This window comes from Corythoichthys intestinalis, chromosome 10 (genome assembly GCF_030265065.1).
Source record: "Corythoichthys intestinalis isolate RoL2023-P3 chromosome 10, ASM3026506v1, whole genome shotgun sequence".
NCBI lineage: Eukaryota > Metazoa > Chordata > Actinopteri > Syngnathiformes > Syngnathidae > Corythoichthys > Corythoichthys intestinalis.
Window position 1 is genome coordinate 15,449,350 of NC_080404.1, and position 18,236 is coordinate 15,467,585.

At 41.2% G+C, this 18,236-nt stretch overlaps 1 protein-coding gene across 4 annotated transcripts in view; it reads right to left on the minus strand.

Moving 5' to 3' along the window:
* unc5b (unc-5 netrin receptor B) overlaps positions 1-18,236 on the minus strand; it is a 124,137-nt gene that overhangs the window by 24,631 nt on the left and 81,270 nt on the right. For 2 of the 4 annotated variants that reach the window (XM_057847822.1, XM_057847821.1), the window contains exons 7-10: positions 16,087-16,251; positions 11,279-11,311; positions 2,646-2,840; positions 1,917-2,285 (exon numbers count right to left, since the gene is read on the minus strand). In XM_057847822.1, the coding sequence (XP_057703805.1) occupies positions 1,917-2,285; positions 2,646-2,840; positions 11,279-11,311; positions 16,087-16,251 (762 nt within the window). The remainder of the gene's footprint in view (positions 1-1,916; positions 2,286-2,645; positions 2,841-11,278; positions 11,312-16,086; positions 16,252-18,236) is intronic. The other 2 variants (XM_057847825.1, XM_057847824.1) reach the window with 1 other exon arrangement.

Genomic DNA, 18,236 nt, shown 5'->3' on the forward strand with positions numbered 1-18,236 from the left:
CAGTTACTCAAAATGTTTTCTTCTGTAAAATTTTAAAGTTTTTGTCCAAAAATAAATAAAGGTTTCCAACAATTTTGAATGAACATAGAAAGACGAGCTCTTATTGTAGTGTCTTCAAGGACAACGCCAACTTCGTGATGATAATATACACTCACAGGGTTTCCCCTACACATAAAAGATTGTGGCGCACCGCCATGCCTTGCAAATTAGATATTTTTTTTTCCCAAACTAGCGGCAGCCTAGTGTGAAGGGTTCACCAGCAACCTATTCATTGTGTATTTTGCATCGGACTTTTCGGCAAAATAGAGTGGTGGACGGCCGTCTTAGGCGGAACGGAAAGTTTGAATGAATTTGGACCGAGAGGCGGGGCCCAAAATAGAGATGTGCACTGTTTTCAGAGCGCCACCGCACTTACGTCAACAAGGCAGCCAATAGCAGAGGGGCAGGTGTATCTGTGCTATCAGGCTGTTTCGGGTGGATGGATATACGCAATCACGGCTCATGAAACCTTGGTAAATGTGCTTTAAAAAAAAAAAAAAAAAAAGTTTGGCGAGCTCTAGGACACTCGAAAAATGACTCTTAAACCTCTCCATGCTAAGCTAATGATACCTCAATGTGCGTTTCTGTGGAAATGTCGTTCACGAACAACAACATAAAACTATTCACCTTCTCACCGTAACTAGTAAAACTCTTAAAACGGCTATTATAACTTCCCCATACTCCTCGAAATAGGAAAAGTCGCTGTTTTCTTGTGGAACATTGAAAAATAATCTCATTGGTGCTTGGGACAATAGTAAATATGCTTGCCGCTTTTCACTTCCTGATAGCTTCTATGTCAGGCTACGTGGCTCTTCCCGTTTTGCGCTTGCCGTGGACCGCTCTCCACACTGGGTTGACACTAGTGTGAAAAGGCCTTTAAGGTTTAAAGATACATTGTAATTTATAATTTGTATAATTTAACAATACGTCTAAATGAATATAAATAGCTCATTATTTACATACTATCGGCCAGAAGTCATCTGAAATAGCACGCCAAATACAAATTGTTCCTTTACACGCTTTATTTTGAAAATCACGTAGGTTCTCCTGTTGCAAGCTTGTGTCTGACTACCTTGGTGCAGAGTTGGAAATCGGGAGAAAAATCCACAGAAAGGTATTTCAGTTAATGAATGTAATTCTGGTTTAACACTTCTGAGGTACCAAACACCCTGGGTCTTTTAGTGTTAAGCCTGTGAAAATGACCTTAATATTGACATTGACATAACGTTTAAGTTCTTTTCGGCGTGTTTGACCTGAATCTTCACGTCCTAGCATAGCATTTGTTTGTTGCTGATGTCGTCGGTTGTAATTTCAGAAGTGTATTTTCTGAAAAGATTTAAGTTGTCAACGGACTAGGGTCCGTTAACAGAAGGACTATTATTGTTTTGGTAATGCAGTATGCATTAGGGCCCAAAAAAATGAAAAAGAAGGACTAAGAGATGTAAGTCGTACTATTGCTACAAGAAAAAAAGTCGTATTGTTACGTAGTGGTAATGTAGCTGTAAACAGCTACGCATTTTACGTACATGTACCGTAGCTGAGAGCTATGACACTAGCCTGGCTAATGAAATATTTCAAATAGACCTGTGTTATGGTTCTTTTTGGGAAAAAAATGTAAAAAAAAAAATTCCCATTTGTCATGATATGAAGCAATTTCGCAGTGGCACGACATGGTGCGGCTGTCCCGACTCCGCTGCAGCCCGCCACCATAGTTTCAAAAAATCCTAGGGGAAAACCTGACTCAGCAGGAAAAGCAGTACTATACATAATTTTCAATTAAACCCAATGTCACGCATTGTGAACACACAACATTGTGAATTTTACATGAAGGTCATAAATCGAAGGTGTTTTCTTTCCCTTTAGACTGCATTGACTACCTGTGTTGGGGATGGTGAGACGGCCCCCTAGATGACCCAGGGTGGCGCTGGTGCTCAACCCAGGCTCTCTGGACAACGTATGACTATGGAACTGTCGCTCCCTCCCTCCAGTGCCCACAGACTTAAGGCTGAGGATCTCGCCATCAGCTGAGCACATATCAGCAGGGATCTCCAGCGAGGAAAGAGTGGAGGAGTTATACACCTTGATTTTGAGACTGGGCAAGGGGTCCAACAGAGGCGAAGTGGTCATGGGGATTTTGTGGTGGCTTTCGTTAACGCTCTGCTGCAAAGAGAACAACGGACCGCGGAACGCCCCCGCAGTGGCCGTCAGGTCGGGAGGTGCCGATGGATGCTGAGGGTGGAGGTTATCTGTAGACACACACACACACACGAGCTCGAGAGAAGCTCTTCTCTTATCTCCAGAAATGAAGCTGCCCCAGCTGAGAGTGCAAAAACTGATGCGAGTGAAATGGATTAATGTTGCTAATTAATATTTGATGGCCAGGACAAGAGAAGAGATACCATGACAAATGCTTTGAACTCTAAAAAATGTAATGCGGTGAAGAACTGTCTACTTGAGTGGAGATAATGGTGTAATGGTTTAAAAATATTTCCGGACAAAAATAGAAAGCTGTACTGAAAGCAGACTCAAATGGGAAAACATGCTTCTATATCAAGAAAAAAAAAGCAAAAATAAAACACTGTGTTTGGTTGTGTGTATTACCTTACCTTGTCTGGGAGGTTTGTAGTTGCCAGGGTGAAAGGCAGCAGTGAGAGCAGAAGAAGAGTCGGTGATGTCTCCGTGGAGATGGCCGCATCCGCGGCGGTAGGCCAGAACGCCCACGCACAGCACCAGAATCACGCAGAGTAGCAGTGCCCCCACTAGACCGGCGTAGAATGCTACACCCATCTCTGGAGCCAACGCTGAAAGCAAAGTTCAAGAAAAAGTGAGTACCAGCGTTTCACACTTAAAGGGAGGAGAGGTTAGCAAGTATGTGAGTACAGAAATCTTTCGTAAATTCATCGATAGTTGGATTTTTTTTTATTCGCCGGAAAAGATACCTTATCTCTGTTTGTGCTAAAGCATTGTTTCAAACAAGGACATAGGTTTGCATAGGGACATAACACTACCAACTTTTCAGGACGCTCAAAGGCTAGGTTCATACTACAGGTCTTAATGCACAATAGGAGTGGAAACCTCTTGGTACCTCACGATACGATACGATTTGCGATACAAAGCTCACGATAACGATGATCTGACGATATGGCGATACAACGATTATCAATACATCGGTCAGGAAATCATTCTTGGATATTCTACAAACTAATAAACAGAAAACAAGCTTCTGCTGTGAATCGGAATGAGTTTATCACTAGTAGACGTCCAATCCATTTAAACTGGGAGGGTGGCAGCAAATGAACGAATGTTTATCCCTCCCACTTCAAACGGATTGAACGTCTATGGCCGGTAGTGGCAGCCAATGCCAGGCAATGAGGTAATTTTGGGCCATTTAAGGTCATTTACCTGTTCATTTTCAGTTACTTCCTGTTGATTTTGGGGTATTTTATGGGTCTCTTCCTGTTTATTTTGAGTTACAGAACAGGAAATGACCTGGGAATCACCCAAATAAATAGGCAGTGACTCAAACTCAACAGAAAATGACCTGTAAATGCCCTAAAATGAACAGCATGTGACCTGTAAATGCCCTGAAAATCAGACAGAATGACTGCGAATGCTCTGGTTTCGAATGAACAAACGCTCTCAGTCCAAATGGATTGGGCGTCGAGCACCGTCAATGCAGCCTTAGAGTTAACTGAGACACTATTATGGTGGAAGATTTTGGTAGCAACTTGTGGGTTCATTGACATTGACACCTTTTCAAAACGATATCTTGATTCTTGGCAGGAGCATATCGGTAACCTTTTGGGATACAAAGTATCGTGATATATCACCATTTTGATATTTTGTCACAGCCCTAATGCACAAATCCGATTTTTTGCCCTGTTTTTTTGGCGTGCCCATTCAGACTGCCTTTGTCCATTGAGACCGTTCAAGTATCACGCATACGCACTATTTCGCAGTCTGAGATGCGCTCAGCAAAGAGACCCGCATGCGCAGAGGCATCAAAACAAATTACACATGCTAGCTGTATGTCATTCCAGAGTGATCATATTTTGACTTCCAAAAAGAGGACACAAATGACAGACATTAATAATCCCCGTTAAATCTTATATTCAAAGTTTATATGGAGTGATAGAACGCATACACGCACACACATGAGCCTTGACGTGTGTGCGTGAAATGACGTGGGTGCGTCAGTTTGCCCCGACTAGGCCATGTGTGCAATAATGAAATATTGCTCATTCGGCGCACAGAATGGAAACTGAAAATTGTAAGGCTTATTCTTTTCTTCATTTTACTTTTTTTATGACTGTTGTCAAGCCCGCTTTGTGCTTAAAATCAGAGTTCAAGCTAGGTGCTAATGCCTACATGGCTGCCATCCTCTGTGCCTCTTGCTCAGAGGTTGCGCTAGACTTTTTCGTTGTCTGTCATTTTGACTGACAGGGTCATAAAAATCCGGTCATAATCTATTTTTACCCGTCACTTAAATTTTTAAAATGATAATAATGACATATTCAATAGTATTTAGTTTTCATTCATTTTTAATTAATATTCTGTCCGAACAAGCTTAACAGAGAATCCACACCGTGCCATCACACATCAAGCAGATGAATATGTAACTTTTTCCTCCGCAGTGACAAAAACAGCTGACTGTGGCCCCAGTAGGTAGGCTACATATGGAACAATGAAATTAACAGTTCACCTGCTGTGGCCTGAACGCAGTCTCACACCTTCCTCCTGGTGCGCATGGACTTGAATTGCATGCCCACTTGTGCATAATCAAATGTCTCAAGAAGAATTTTTTTTGAAGAAACTTCGGACACTCAGTTGCCTTGACATTTTTCTGAGTAAGGCCAACGACGTCATGAATCAAGAGAGACAATAGCTAATTAATATGCTCACTCGCCACCCTGTGGTCTGGGGTGTGAATTGCAACCTGTCAAAATGACAGATGGACTTCAGTTTTTTCTGTCACCGTTTTAAAAAACCGGTCAACGACGGAAAATATTCGGTTAACGCGACCCCTGCTCTTGCTCTTTGTTGACATCATTGCTGCATGAATTCCGATTTGGGAGTCTTGAAAGTTTAGACCGCCAGTCACGTTCTGAAAAAATGTGGCCCAGATCGGATTTCAACCACATACGAAAGTGACAGATTTGAAAGGGTCCACTTCTATGGGACTTGTCCCGTTCCGACCATCAAGTTAATGCCCGACTCGAGTTGGAAAAACACGAAAAAATCGGATTCGTGCATTAAGACAAGTAGTATGAACCTAGCCAAATTGTCCCCACCAACCTTTACGCAACCTTATATGCATTACATAATGAGTTCTGCTATAAAGGTAATTTAGTCTGCCTTCCTATACGTTGTAAGGATAGAATTGACCCTACTGTTATCAAGTTAATTATTTTCATGGTGTTCAAACTTAAATTTACCCCTTTTCACTTGCCGAAAGGGGCTGCCGGTTGACCCCCCCCCCCCCCCCAAATGCATGTTACATTAGCTGATGACTTGACCCACCCCTGACACACACACGCATGCTCACGCTCACACAGCTCCGACAGAAACACAAGTCGACAACAATCCACCTCCTCCGCACCCTTCGAATAGGAGGGATATTAGAAGTTTTTTTGGGCCAGCAGCAGCCACTGTAAGTAATTTAAAAAGACGCCAATGTTGCGGAAGTGGGAAACCCACCACTACTTTTGCTACTGAAAGTCCGACCTTCATCAGAGTTAGAGTAACATTAAACTATGTGAACTTGCTAACCTGCAAAACTTCAGTAGCAATCTGCTCAGAGAAATGCGTCCTATTGTTTGTGTTTTCTACTGTTAACGTTAATTAAACTGTGAAAAATGTAGTGAACGCTGCAGGAAACTATAGAACCAGAAAAACATGAGCAAGAAGCTGCTTAGAGAGAGACGGGTGTTGCATAACCTCATATGTTGCTCACAAAACAAAACATACACACAACATAATCCTAATTTACTATGTATGTAAAAATTAAAAAAAAAAAAATTGGGGGGATGCTGCGAGCTATTCACACTGACGTTGCGATTGACTGGTTGATCGTGATCGGCGTAATGAGCACCCCTGATTTAGCATATCAGTTAATTATGTTCATATTCATGAGAAATAAGGCCCTGACCCCTGTTCACCCAATCTGTTTGTTCTCATTAATGTCCTATCCCGAGCATAAAGTGTACATGCAGGTTATGCTGTTATATCGTCCCTACCAATGTTGAGACCAAACCTACGCCCTTGGTTTCAAATTAAAAGTATTGCATCTCGGTGACAAGGACCAAAGCCAAAAGTAAGGAAGACAATCATTTTCTCAGGCCATAACTGGATATAAAAGAGAAAAATGTGATGATGAATTATTAGTTTCTCTTAATATACGAGCACTGCGTATTTACAGAGTATGTGTTGTGGTACTTAGCAAAGTTTATATTAAAAATACCCTTTAACAGCAATGGCGTACCGCACGCATGCTATTTTTAGACCGTGACGTCGCTTCGTAAAGCGGAAGTAAAGCAGGATTGGGACATTATAGACCCGCCCTCGCATAGAAACCATGGTAATTGTGCTACTTGTCTCCGGTAATCTTTCAGAAACGAACATGCCGATCACACATAGCTTTTTTGGAACTTGTAGAAACTCTAGACTCTGTAGACTCTAGACATTACGACATATGAAGGATGTTTTCTTCATACATTTCCCGAAACCAAAAACTCGGAGGAAAATGTGAAGACCGAATCAACTTGCGCGGACTTTTAACGCTAGCTCGGCAGTAAACATTTATGCAGTAAAGATTTTGTTGGGTTGACATTGTCTTTCGGAGGACAAAGGGGTAAGCCATTTTGATATTTTAAACTTATTTTTTAGCGTGACGTGCCGTGCTGCTTCTGTCTGACAATGAATGACCTGAAAAGAATTAAAATGGTATCTGACTGCCACTATTACATTTTCTGTTGTAAAAAACAAAAACAACTTTAGCAAGGGGGAAGTGTAAATAAGTTATATAATTAAGATTTGTTGACAATGAAAACATTAAAAGTATTCATTGGCTGTCACTGAGTAGCATTTGCGATCGCTACACAAAACTAACTAAATTACCCGCAAGAACGGTCAGAGACGTAGGACAATCAGAGGATATAATATATAAGAAAGACAGGGCTGATGGTAAAGGATAGGTTGTTGAAACAGGAGAATGTCATTGTCAGTCGCGTCGATAAAAAAGCTAAGGCTATGCTAAGGTTGGCTCGTTTTTTTTTGTCTTTTTCAGCCTTCGACACTCAAGCGATCTCTTTAACTGAACATTTTTATGTTCTTCCACATCTTTGCCAGTGAATTGGGCACCACTTGGATATCATTTTCGGAGAGAATTGGTAGGTTTAGCTCTGTAAACATCTCCTTCGTACACAATTTCCATTCATTTCCTATTAGGAACAAAAGGTGGCGTGTTCCCCCTTAGGAACAGTAGCTAATGTCATGAATATTAATGAGTGGAAGTGACATGTTGCTTGCGGTACGCCATTGACATCCAATCCCTTTTTGACTGGGATGGGCTGGCAGCGAACCACGAAATGAGGTAGAGCCAAATTTAGCTTTGGTCCAAAGTTCAGATATCTAAAATGAGGACACAGCATATCCTGTCCATCTGCTTCTTTAGAAAAACTTTGAAAAGCTAATCACTAAACTCCCACTTAAAGTAGGGAGGAAGAGGATGAGCAATCCCAACGACCCATGCCACTTCTTGTCCATACACTAGTGTGTTATTTGATGAATCTGCCATCTTTCCTGCTGCGATGTTTCCAATATTCCACTGGATTTGAGCTTGAAAATGATATTGCTGGAAAGCAACAATGACAGTCAAAACACATAAAAGCAACCAGGATGAAGATGTTGCCCTTATGTTAACCTGCTCCCCACTGGGCTCCATGTCTTTCCTATCCTGCTGTCTGATTGCCGGTTGGGATTAGATGGCTCAACGCAGCCTTCTCAGCCCTGACTACTAAAAACAGCAATTAGGCATAATTGCTCTTTTTATTTGCTCCTGGGCTCTCCTTACAGTTGTGAATTGTAATTTATTTTAAAGCCCAAGTGGAAAACAAAAAAATGCATGTGTTGACAATCGGCACGAGGGAGGGTATTGAGGCACTAGTAACTTTTTCCGGGGGCCAAGTAAGCCATCCTTTAATAATGTTTCTTGTCGTCCTGTGTGAAAGGCGTAATTGGGGTGGAATGTTGCTAGCAATGACAACATCCAAGATGCAATGTGTCGCTGTCGAGACGCTGGCACTGATGACACCACTCATCTGCGAATGTAAAAACCCTCACAGCTGTGTGTCAAAATCCTGCTTTGATGAGTTATACCCTTGAGCTTTATCAAATCAATTTGCCAAGTAGGCAGCAAACGTTGCCTTGTTCCAGCAACTCGTGAAAAGTGCACTGTGACCTGTTGATTTGAATTTCGAATTTCTTGGAGGGCAGTAATGTTGAAATTGCACATTAGTCTTTTATTATTTTATTGTTCACTTTGTAGTAAACCTGTTCCAATACCTACTAGAGATCGATCGATATGGGGTTTTCAGGACTGATACTGATTGTTATTAATTGGAGGGGTCGATAACCAATTTTTGGCGCCGCTATTCATTTGCAGTAAAAGTGTAAAAAATGGGGTAAAAAAATTGGATAATGCAAATTCTGAACTTCATTGAAATGCCTAAAGCATGCTTATTGAATCAGACATATAGAAATTAATAGGTAATAATAGAGGGTGGCATGGTTCAGTGGTACAGTAGTCGTTCCCCAACCCGGAGGCTGTGGGTTTGATTCTCCACGATGATAACCTCGTCTAAGAATCCTTGAGCAAGACACGAAACCCCATGTTGCTCCTGGTGCTTTGTCACCGGTAGGTTGTTGAGGCTGAGGGTATAGTGTTGCACAATACAGGTGTAACACAATCTAACCAATCAGAAGACGGGTTGAATATTAGTGCAGGAGAGAGGCGTGGCTGCATCTGAGCCGAAAAAACTCAGTTTTAAATGGATTTTTTTCATATCGGCCGGTCGGATTAAAAAAAAAAAAAAAAAAAAAAAAAAAAAGGCCGATACCAATACACATCAAATTTCCAAATATTGGCGCCGATAATCGGTCTAACTCTAATATCTAACCCCAAAATATACTATAAATAAAAAATCTGGCATTGTAAACAGTTACTCACAATGTTACTCAGTAATTGCATATTTTTTTCAATGAATACTTTTTTACTTGTACCTGTTCACATTCATAAGGATAAAGATATCTGGCCAATATATCATATATTTGGAAAACTGGGCCCCTACTAAAAGATTTAAATAGCTTCTTTGGAGTGCCTTTTTTGTGCAGCTTATAATATGAACTTTTTGTATATGACCATGTATTGTATACTTTGAATGATGTGTGAATAAATTGAAATTGAATTGAGTGAATTTTTGGAGGACTGCTTTTACTTTTACTTGAGGTATATTATTTGGAAGAAACACTACTCTTACTTGAGTCGGCTACTCTACCCATCTCTGGTGCCGAAGTTAGTACAGAAACTGAACACAACTCAGAAAAAGTAACACACTATTAGAGGGTGTTCTAACTGTTCTACTATCATCGCTTGGTTGACAAGACAATGGCAGAACTTTCACGGTGTTCCTTTTTGCAATCAGAACTAGGCATGTGCCGGTATGATATTCTGACGGTATACTGTATATCATGGTTTTACGGTATTGCAAATACACCTCTAAAATGTATTATTTTGAGGTATGTTTTTTTTTTTCCATTAAACAGGATTTTTGTTTTTCAAAACATATTAGCAAATTGGAACATAAACATAATGTTAAGTTAAAAAAAAAAAAAAAAGTAACGAAAAATAACTGAAATATTTTAAACAGAATTAAAATAAATGCAGCCCTTTATGTTAGCCTAAACCCATAGCAACAGCTCAACATTATTACCATCTGAACAAAAATAATAATAATAAAAAGCACTCGTATCATGTTTAGATTTTACACACACTCTCTTTCGCAACAGACAGTTGCCAGAGAGAGAAAAAACATGTTTAACCACCGATAGACACACTAAACTTCCTGGAGTTAACTCGTAGCTGGTGGGAAATGTTCATGACAGTGTTTACTAACCTTTAATTTTGTATAAATGCGAAATCATATTGGAGGTGTTGTCTCCTCGGCAGCCACCCTCCGCAAACATATTTCACATGTCGGTTAGCCCTTTTCTAAGCCGCGGCCATCTGTAACTTTTCTGTAGCTGATGTAGTCCCACACCACCGATTTTGTTTTCTTCGATTGGGGAACGAGTTCAGGAGTTTCACCTCCTCCAGCCATTGTGTAGCACAGCTGACTCATTGACACTGAGCAACAACCGCTGGGGGAGGGTTGAGCCTTGAAACTGCATGCAAGGTATTTCTACATGCATTTTTGGGAGATGAAAAATACCTAATACCTTAGGGACGGTATGACGGATTTTTTTTGCGGTTTTAAAACCTTGACATTTTGAAACCGGTAATCAGCACATGTCTAATCAGAACCATGTCAGACAAAAAGTAGATGACTGAGAGGTTGGGTGGGTGGAGAAAAATGCAAACAAGAGGGAAGCCATGAGAAAAAAGAAAAACAGAGAGGAGATCGATATGGTTATTTGTTGACAAGGCAGAACAGGAAGACAACAACGAACAAGAAATAAGTTGAAGGTGATTCAAAACAAGTAGCAGTGTGAAGGGGTGGGGGGCGCCAAAGGCAGACTCGTTTGAAGGGAAGCGCCTCAATGCTCATGTGGCACGATGGAACCAAATCCGACAGGCGTCCGCACTTATTACCAGAAATGGAACAATAGGGAATTAGGTGCATTACTAGAGCCTCACTCCCCTGAGCCCATGTCACATTGCTCTGAAGGAATTAGCATCACTTTAACTCTAAACCAAATCACAGATTAGCTGAACAAATCAACTGCGCTGTCCTTCCACCTCACAGATCACAGGACATTAGTACCTGCTGACTTTTTATTTATTTTTAATTCATTATCAATTGCACCAGGCTGTGATGCTGTAGCGAGAAAGTAAGGCGAGACATCCCCTTTTGAGTGAATTAATGACAACAACAACACTGAACACAACACAGATGTTAGGAATAAACAGACGCCAGACAACACATCGAATATGAAAGCAAAAAAAGGTGAAGGCATGACTTACGATGACTTGCATGTTCAATAGAAACCTTTTTATCTGTTTGAACAGGAGAAAAAACAGAAGACAACAAAAAAATGAAAAGAAAGGTCTATACGTAGTTTTTGCAAATCTAATACAGAATAACAGAAATAACAGCACAGGAAAGTGTACAAGTGTACAACTGAGAAGAAATAAAATTGTCTATTACTGCTACATTAAAAAAAAAAAAAAAAAAAACCTACAGTGGTATGAAAAGGTATCTGAACGTTTTAGAATTTCTCACATTTCTGCATAAAATCGCCATGGAATGTGATCTGATCTTTGTCAAAATCACACAGATGCAAATACAATGTCTGCTTTAAATAAAACCATCCAAACATTCATAGGTTTTCATCTTTTAATGAGGATAGCATGCAAACAATAACAAAAGGGGGAAAAATAAGTGAGTGAACCCCCTGCCTAAGGAGACTTAAAGAGCAATTGAAAACAAATGTTTACCAAACATTTTAAGTCGGGTGTGTGCCCAATCACTGATGAGTGGTTTAAAGTGCATGTGACACGAAAAAGCATGTTTATTTCATAATACACGCGGTATTTTATGCCCCTGAATGATATGGACCGCTTGGATGTGTGTGGAAGCGATCGCTATATTTATTTAGTTTTTTGAATCCCGCGCCATGAAAATGAGTGACTTCCGGCTTCGGTCTTGCATTGAGGAGGAGGGCGCTGTGACGTGTACGGTAGAAGACGTTCTCTTCACTATACAGTGTACTGTTGTGTATGAGGACGAAGGATTCAGCTGATTTTGTGGATTAATACTTTTATTTTTTGCATCACGCCAGCCAAACGGCTGCAGAAAAATCATTCTGTATGAGGGAGAGGCGTATGCGCCTTTTTGGAGTTTCAAAAGGTTCCCATTTACCGTGGATATTTACTGTGGGACCATTGGACTTACAAGGAAGTGAGTAAACATCTTGTTTTGTATTATGTCAAATACGAATACAGTGATTACAAAATAAACACTATAAAATTCCTTTAAATAAAGGACTACTTACGTTTGATCATTGATAGGCATGTAAAAAGCTATCCTCATGCTCATTAGCAGTTAGCTGTTAGCACGTTAGCTACACAACAACTCCAGCCACCCTCCTCCAGGGATCGAACTGTAAATTGCTCTCCGCCGGGCGGTTTGCCGATCCGCAAAGAAACTCGACAACCGGGTCGTCATGTCAAATAATCCAGGCTGGTTATGTGTGATTTTCCACTTCGAAGACTTTGAAACATCCCTCGGTTCGGGTTAGCATGTCGGCTAGCTGTCACTCCTTCTGGTCTGTTTACATTCTCCGAAGCCTGGGAAGGGAAATTACATATGTCCGATTTAGGTGTCATAAAATATCGTTCGGGAGGTGTGACAGTAAAGGTGAAGTCGACTGTTTTGACCATTATGGAGTAATTTTGCCATTTCGTCTTGAATAAATGGATTTTTATTATTTTATATTCCATTTAGCACAAGATTGTTATTTGTCATGACCATGCCATTTATTTAGCAATTGGGGAAAGTACTTGGGTAAAAAGAATATCCTGTAAAAATATTGAAGTAAAGAGACAGAAACAATGACATTTTGCCGCTCTCTTCGTCGCGTTTTCCTCATTGTGAATAGTTCCCCCTCGACGGGCTGACTGGTCCTTCTCAAGCCTTTTATATAGCTATTGGGGAAAATACTTGGATAAAAAGAATATCCTGTAAAAATGTTGGGAGTAGAGAGACTGAAACAATGACATTTTGCAGCTCTCTTCGTCACGTTTTCCTCGTTCTGAACAATTCCCCCTCAATGGGCTGAGTAGTAAAACCGATGAGCCTAGTCTACCGCTGACGTCATCCACCTGTTGGGGACGCTAAAGCCCTATAATGGTAGGCGTGGCTAACCGGCAGATTAAAAGACTAATTTCTCGTCATCTGCGCTTTGCTAAATTGTTGTATATAGTCGAATCGTCTCAAAATATGATTCTAATTCACATAATAATGCCATTTAAGACTTTTTTCTGGTGTCATATGCTCTTTAAGTCACCCTGCCCACTATAAAACACACACATGGTAAGAAATGTCTTGATGAGAAGCATTGTCTGATGTGAATCATGGCTCGGTCAAAAGAGCTGTTTGAAGAACTGCGATCAAGGATTGTTGAGTTGTATGAAGCTGGGAAAGCATAAAAAACAATCTCTAAAAGTCTGGATGTTCATCAATCGACGCAAAGTTTTCTACAAATGGAGAGAGTTTGGTACTGTTGCTTCTCTCCCAAGGAGTGGCCGTCCACCAAAGATGATGCCAAGAGTTCAGCGCAGAACCCTCAGAGAGGTAAAAAAGAACCCTAGAGTGTTTTCTAAAGACTTACAGAAATCTCTGGCACAGTTCAATATCTCCGTGCACACATCAACTATATGTAAAACAATGGTCAAGAATGGTGTTCATGAGAGGACTCCACGGAGGAAGCCACTGCTGTCTAAAATAACATTGTTGCTCGTTCACAAAAAGGCACTTGGACACGCCACTGAAGTTTTGGCAAAATATTGTTGCAAATTCTTTGGGAGTAACACACAACGTCATGTGTGGAGGAAAAATGGTACAGCTCACCAACATCAACACCTCAACCCCACCGTGAAGCACAGTGGAGGAAGCATCATGATTTGGAGCTGTTTTGCTTCCGCAGGGCCTGGACGACTTGCAATCATTAATGGAAGAATGAGTTTAAAAGTTTATCAGGATGTTTTGCAGGAAAACCTGAGGCCATCTGTCAGAGAGTTGAAGCTAAAAAGAGGATGGATGCTGCAACAAGAAAATGATCCAAAACACAGAAGTAAATGAACTGTGGCATCAGAAGAACAAAATACCCCCTTGAGATGCTGTGGCATGACCTAAAGACAGCGATTCATGCCAGCCATCCCAAGAATATGACTGAACTACAGCAGTTTTGTCGAGAAGAATGGGCCAATTTTAGTCCTGATTGACGTGCCAGACTCATCTGCCGCTACAGAAAGCGTCTGGTTGAAGACATTGCTGCCAAAAGGTGGGGGAGGGCACAAAATATTAAATTTGATGGTGAATTTACATACCCCCCCCCCCCCCCCCCCATTCCGTCATTGTTTGCGTGAATGGTTCTATGTCTCCTTGTGCCCTGCGATTGGCTGGCAACCAGTTAAGGGTGTACCCTGCCTACTGCCTGTAGTTAGCTGGGATGGACTCCAGCACCTCCGCGACCCTCGTGAGGAAAAACGGCATGGAAAATGAATGAATGAATGAATAGTTAAAGCAGACAGTTTTTTCATCTGTATGATTTTGACAAGGATCTGACCACATTTGATGGTGATTTTATGCAGAAATGTGAGAAATTCCAAACGGTTCAGATATTTTTCATACCACTGTATTGGTTAAAATATGAATGAACAGCCCTATTCCAATGTCATTGTTTTTTCTGCTGAGCAAGAATGGCAATCAAAATTGGTTGCAAATAACTGCTGGGGTTGGAAAGAAAGCTAGGTCTGTGCTGTGCAAAGGAGAAGATTAAAATTGTGCTATCAAGGTTGCCCACAACATTCCTTTCCCTCTGCAGGATGTAAAATCAACTTCATTCCATTTTATAAACATCTTTCCCCTGGCAGAAGCACTTACGATATTAATTTACGAGTCCAAAATACACCTTCAGTACATTTGATACAATGCGGGCGTACCTAATGATGTGACCACTAAATCGTAATGCCTACTACTCCCATTCAATAAACAGTGGGAGACTCCAGCAAAAAAAAAAAAAAAAAAAAAGACATTTATGACAGCTACATTTGTTTACTCTCAAAGGAAAAACAAATGAGACACAAGAGAACCCAATAATAACGTCTGAAATGATTAAAAACTCATTCAGTGATTTGAAGAATACCAAGTGACGCATTCACAGATCGTCTAAAGTGGAATTCTTCACTCTGTGTCACAATAACGTGTCAATATCTTTCCCTGGCAACCTCCTGAGTCAGTTGTGTTGCGATAGATCACAAAGTATATTTGTCTTATCTGCTGCTCCATGCAAGACAGTTTGTTTCAGGAATTGTGTGAGTAGAGTGGAAGTAAAGCTCAATCTTTCCTCAGAGGAAGCGTCTACTCCCCATTTGCATTTAGGGAGGTTTGTCCAAATACTCGGGCGTGTTGCTATTGTTTGTTTTGTGTGTGTGTGTGTCCTAAGAGTATCGGCCTCCACGGATGTCTGTGTCTTTGACTCTAACACGCTGTCAGCTGAATCGCTCCGTGCTCATCACGGAGCGCATTCGGTGTCAGAGTGAGTCTGACTCAGTCTCATATGCTTTTCACTGGGCTAATTTTTCCACTCTGATGTGTCATGCTTATTTCTCTCGCCGTCTCTCACTCCCCATCTGGGCTTTTTTGACAAGTCTTGCTCGCCTTCTCCTTTTGCGAGCTAACATGTTCCTTCTTGAAACATCTGTCTAAGATTTTTTCCCCCCACATCTTTCATGTTCTTCTACGCTGCTGCTCGAGGTTTCACACCTTGGGGAATAGATTTCTGTACAAAAATGGCTTTGACACGCACTGCACCCTATAAATGTAGTCAGACTTTGCAAAGAAAATCACTTTCTGAAAGATGTTCTATTATCATTTGAATGACCACCCGGGGCGACAAATATAATCGAAGGGGATTTGAACGCTATATTCTCTCAGATATTACACGAATGAAATCTTTGCACAGATTTAGTCTGTATTCGCGGTCCGGTGAAAGATATAAGGTTGAAATATGAGTGCAGCATTTACTCAGTCCATTCAGGTTACTTACTGCGCGCGCAGAGCCCCTCGGTACAGTTTTTATTCTCCATCATGCTCCCGCTGCAGTGCTTGCCTCCGTTCTTAGGTGGAGGGGCTTGGCATTCTCTGCTTCTCCAATGGGTGCAATCAGTGCTACAAGCAGACCACTTTGCCCATTCTGTCCAGCCTCCATCCACTGAAATGACACAATAGAGGTGAACAAATCAAGCAGCAACAACAGCAATAAAATTGAGAATGACTTCAGTCCATGACATAATGAATGTTATATGTAGTGCATGAAAGTGGCTCATTTAGCAATCGGCAGATGCCTTTAATGCTATCTTTTCGGAGTCATTATGTCTGCCAGACAAAGCTCCAAGTGTCACAGCGGTGTTACATGTAATTAACACAGTGGTGCTGCTGACGTGAATGACAAAATGAGACCAATTATATTGTGCGAATGATGATGCAAAGTTCCAGACGATAACACTGGGGAACACAATTTTTGTTGCTTTTCTTGGTCTGACATCTGTTTGTAACCAATGTTTGGGTGTGCAATCCAAAAATGATCTCTCCTTCTCTCATGTCAGGTTTTGTAACTACAGGATTCTGAAAAATATTAAAAACGCCATACAGTACTGTACTTGACATAGCGTATGTGTTTGATTCATAAAAATTTTCATATATTGACATACAATGATATATGAAATTAGAAACTGCAATTTCTCGAGAAATTACTATGGAGCTTTGCTGTTGTAGATACAGATCTAAGACCCGCCCAGTTGATTTGGGGACATTTTGGGGAAACTTCCTGTTGATATCAGATCTCTTCCTGTTGATTTAGGGACATTATGGTCACATGTCCTGTTGATTTTAGGTCACTTCCTGTTGATTTGGGGACATTTGGGGGACAATTCCTGTTGATAAAATGTCACTTCATGTTCATTTGGGGACATTTCGGTGACACTGCCTGTTGATATCAGGTCACTTTCTGTTGATTTAGGGACACTTCCTGTTGATACCAGGTCCTTTCCTGTTGATTTGGGGAAATTTAAGGGACGCGTCCTATTGATATCAGGTAGTTTCCTGTTGATTTGGGGACCTTTAGGGGACACGTCCTGTTGATATCAGGCCACTTCCTATTGATCGGGGACATTTCAGAGACATGTCCTGTTGATTTTAGGTCACTTCCTGTTGATTTGGGGACATTTGGGGGACACGTCCTGTTGATAACACGTCACTTCATGTTGATTTGGGAACATTTCGGTGACACTTCCTGTTGATATCAGGTCACTTCCTGTTGATTTGGGGACATTATGGGGACACTTCATGTTGATATCAAGTCACTTCCTGTTGATTTGGGGACATTTCTGGGACACGTCCTGTTGACATCAGGTAGTTTCCTGTTAATTTGGGGACATTTCAGAGACATGTCCTGTTGATATCAGGTCACTTCCTGTTGATTTGGGGATATTTCAGAGACACGTCATGTCGATATCAGGTCTCTTCCTGTTGATTTGGGGACATTTGGGGGGGACACGTCCTGTTGATAACAGGTCACTTCGTGTTGATTTGGGGACATTTCGGGGACACTTCCTGTTGGCATCAGGTCACTTTCTGTTGATATGGGGACATTTTGGAGACACGTCCTGTTGATATCAAGTCACTTCCTGTTGATTTGGGGACATTTGAGGTACACATCCAGTTGATAACAGGTCACTTCCTGTTGATTTGGGGACATTGGGGAGACACGTCCTGTTGATTTGGGGACATTTAGGGGGACACGTTCTATTGATATCAGGTAGTTTACTGTTGATCTGGGGACATTTCGGGGACACGTACTGTTGACATCAGGTCACTTCCTCATGATTGGGGACATTTCAGAGACACATCCTGTTGATATCAGGTCACTTCTTGTAGATTTGGGGACATATCGTGGAAACGTCCTGTTGACAACAGGTCACTTCCTGTTGATTTGGGTACATTTGGGGGACATGTACTGTTAATATCCGGTCACTTCCTGTTAATTTGAGGACATTTCGGTGACACTTCCTTTTGATATCAGGTCACTTCCTGTTGATTTGGGGACATTTCGGGAACACTCCCTCTTGATATCACGTCACTCCCAGTTGATTTGGGCACACAGATTTTTTTTGTCATTGAAAATGAATGGGAAATTTG